This window comes from Guillardia theta (assembly GCF_000315625.1).
Source record: "Guillardia theta CCMP2712 unplaced genomic scaffold GUITHscaffold_17, whole genome shotgun sequence".
Classification (NCBI taxonomy): Eukaryota; class Cryptophyceae; order Pyrenomonadales; family Geminigeraceae; genus Guillardia; species Guillardia theta.
This window is the reverse complement of record NW_005434657.1, coordinates 73,144-75,829: the sequence shown is the minus strand read 5'-3', so window position 1 is coordinate 75,829 and position 2,686 is coordinate 73,144. Positions and strand designations below refer to the sequence as shown.

At 63.3% G+C, this 2,686-nt stretch overlaps 2 protein-coding genes across 2 annotated transcripts; one reads left to right on the top strand and one right to left on the bottom strand.

Annotated features, from left to right (window-relative positions):
- Positions 1–176: 176 nt before the first annotated feature.
- Positions 177–914, top strand: GUITHDRAFT_104493 (hypothetical protein; the record flags this gene model as incomplete). Its single annotated transcript, XM_005836454.1, has 1 exon — positions 177–914. The coding sequence occupies one exon, from the start codon at positions 177–179 to the stop codon at positions 912–914; it is 738 nt and encodes a 245-aa protein (XP_005836511.1).
- Positions 915–1,415: 501 nt separating this feature from the next.
- On the bottom strand, positions 1,416–2,033 carry GUITHDRAFT_104492 (hypothetical protein; the record flags this gene model as incomplete). Its single annotated transcript, XM_005836453.1, has 1 exon — positions 1,416–2,033. The coding sequence occupies one exon, from the start codon at positions 2,031–2,033 to the stop codon at positions 1,416–1,418; it is 618 nt and encodes a 205-aa protein (XP_005836510.1).
- Positions 2,034–2,686: the final 653 nt, after the last annotated feature.

Genomic DNA, 2,686 nt, shown 5'->3' with positions numbered 1-2,686 from the left:
AAACACTATTTTTAGAAACACCCTGTCACCCCGGTATTCTCGATCTTTCCACGTCCCCTCCCCTCCCTCTATATCTCGTCCCCATCTCCCGTCGACCCTCCCAACCCATCCCACACCCAACCCACTCTTTCTCTCTCTCGACACGACTCTCTGCTTCACTCCTGCTTACTGATCCCATGCTCTCCCTTCTCGCTGCCCGTCCTCTCGACATGCTCCTCGCTCCTACCCCTCGCTTGTCTTACCCCTCGGTCTCGGTCTGGGACGACCTGCAGCCGTCCTGGTACGACCGCGTCTCAGCCTCCCGGCTTCTTGACACCGCTGCCATGCCTCGCATCGAGTCTCGCCCGGACAGGCACGTGGTGACCATGGACACGCCCGGAGTACCCGCGGGAGACCTCGCGCTGAGCCTGGTAGGCGACCGGACGCTAGAGCTGGTAGCCTCGTCGAGCATCTCACCCACCTCCGCGGCAGCCGACGCTCGTCTGGACGACGAGGCTGCTCAAGCCCCTGGTGCTCACCCCGACCGATCGTCCCTTCGCCTCCGCCAGCGCATCGTCCTCCCTGCAGACTGCGACCCCGGCGACATCCGCTCGGAGTACTGTGACGGCCAGCTTCGGATCGAGGTAGCCCGACGCCAGCCTGCCGATCGCAGCACCAGCCAGGACGACGAGCTGTCCGAGGAAGCCCGCCGGCTCAAAGAGACTTGTGCCAGCAAGCGCGCTCGAGTCGCCGAGCTGACGGAGGAGCTCCGCCGTGAGCGCCGGGACCTCGTCGGTCTGGAGAGCGAGCTCCGAGCAGCAAGAGAGGAAGCCCGCCGGAAGCGATCGACCCGCCGGACCCCCATCGCCATCCAGCATCCTACTACGACCGACCGTGCAGCTCTACAAGCACCCAAGGCAGACAGGACGGAGTAGGAAACGCTCTAGACTAGACACGAGCATGTAACTACGTAGAAGCTAGTAATGAACGCTTGATCTCGAGTACTTGCGCTTGACGACGAGATGTCTCCGGCTGCCTGACAGCCCTGGACCCCCTTCTTGTCGCTGACTCGAGGTATGAGGGAGGGCCCCCCTCTCTTCCTGTACCTCGCCCCCGCCACCTCCCTGCCCCTCCTTCCTCTCTCTGTGGCCTACACAAGCCCTGACTCTACAGCCTCTCGGTACGGCAGCCCGCCGCCGCTCCACCCATCGCCTGTCTGCACGGGTGCCCGCGCCGCTGCCGCTCAGACCCTCCTCACCTCACCTCGCCTCCTCCTTGAGCTCTCGCAGTCTACCCGGCAAGGTAGGGGAACGTGCCTTTATTGTACAACAACGTCTACAGATAGGTCTAGTCTCTACACGGCTTGCCTACTAGGCTGTGTGCAGGCTGCAGGCCGCCTGAGGAGGGAGTCAGCGGCCCGTCTCTCAGCCTGGTTGCTAGAGCAGAGGGATCCTGTGCCGCGGGGGCGCCTGTAGCTCCTCCTCGGGTCGCTTGACGGACACTCGGAGGACTCCGTTGTCGTACTTGGCCTCGACCATGTCGGGCTTTGTGTGGGGAGGGAGGGAGACGCGCTTCTCAAACGCCGCATACGACGCTTGGACTCGCGCCGGCTCCTCCGACGTCTGCTTGGAGGACGAGCGGCCGGAGATGACTAGGGTCGGGGGGACGTCGCCTGTGGCCTCGAGGACCTCGACGGCGATGTCGTCCTTGGCGAGGCCCGGGGTAGCGGCGGTGACGAGGAGACGATCGGAGGTCGACTGGATGTCAAAGTGAGGCCGCAGCCGCATCACCGCCCCTCCTCCCTCCCCGTCCGAGGGGCTAGGGTCGTTGGTGACGGGACTCGCAGGCGGGTCGCGACAGGCCTCGTCCGGGAGGAGGAAGCCGCCGGTGACATCCATGACGGAGTCGAGCATGCGGTCCATCTCCTGCTCCAGCCGGCTCATCGTCGACAGGATCTGACGCGGGCTGCTAGGAAGCGACGCCGACAACGGTCGGTAGGGGTCCAGCATGAAAGCGCTCGGAGTGATGAGGAAGGCGGAGGACGAGGAGAGCATGACCAAGTCAAGGAGAGCAATTCGGGCCCGGATGACCAATCACAGGACAGGACGCGCACGAGGACGAGCTACGCGGCATCATCGCAAGCTACTGGCTGAGGTCCGCAAGCTGTCGGGCGACTCGGATAAGAAGGCAAGGGGAGGATGGAAGGGAGGAGGGGGAGGGGTGCTGGGAGGCTTGGTAGGGATGAGGGGTAGTACCGTAGACCAGCAAAACTGAGTCTAAAAATACACACAAACCTCCGTACAAACACTATTTTTAGAAACACCCTGTCACCCCGGTATTCTCGATCTTTCCACGTCCCCCCTCCTCCCTCTATATCTCCTCCCCATCTCCCGTCGACCCTCCCAACCCATCCCACACCCAACCCACTCTTTCTCTCTCTCGACACGACTCTCTGCTTCACTCCTGCTTACTGATCCCATGCTCTCCCTTCTCGCTGCCCGTCCTCTCGACATGCTCCTCGCTCCTACCCCTCGCTTGTCTTACCCCTCGGTCTCGCTCCTGTCTGACCTCGACTCGGTCTGGGACGACCTGCAGCCGTCCTGGTACGACCGCGTCTCAGCCTCCCGGCTTCTTGACACCGCTGCCATGCCTCGCATCGAGTCTCGCCCGGACAGGCACGTGGTGACCATGGACACGCCCGGAGTAC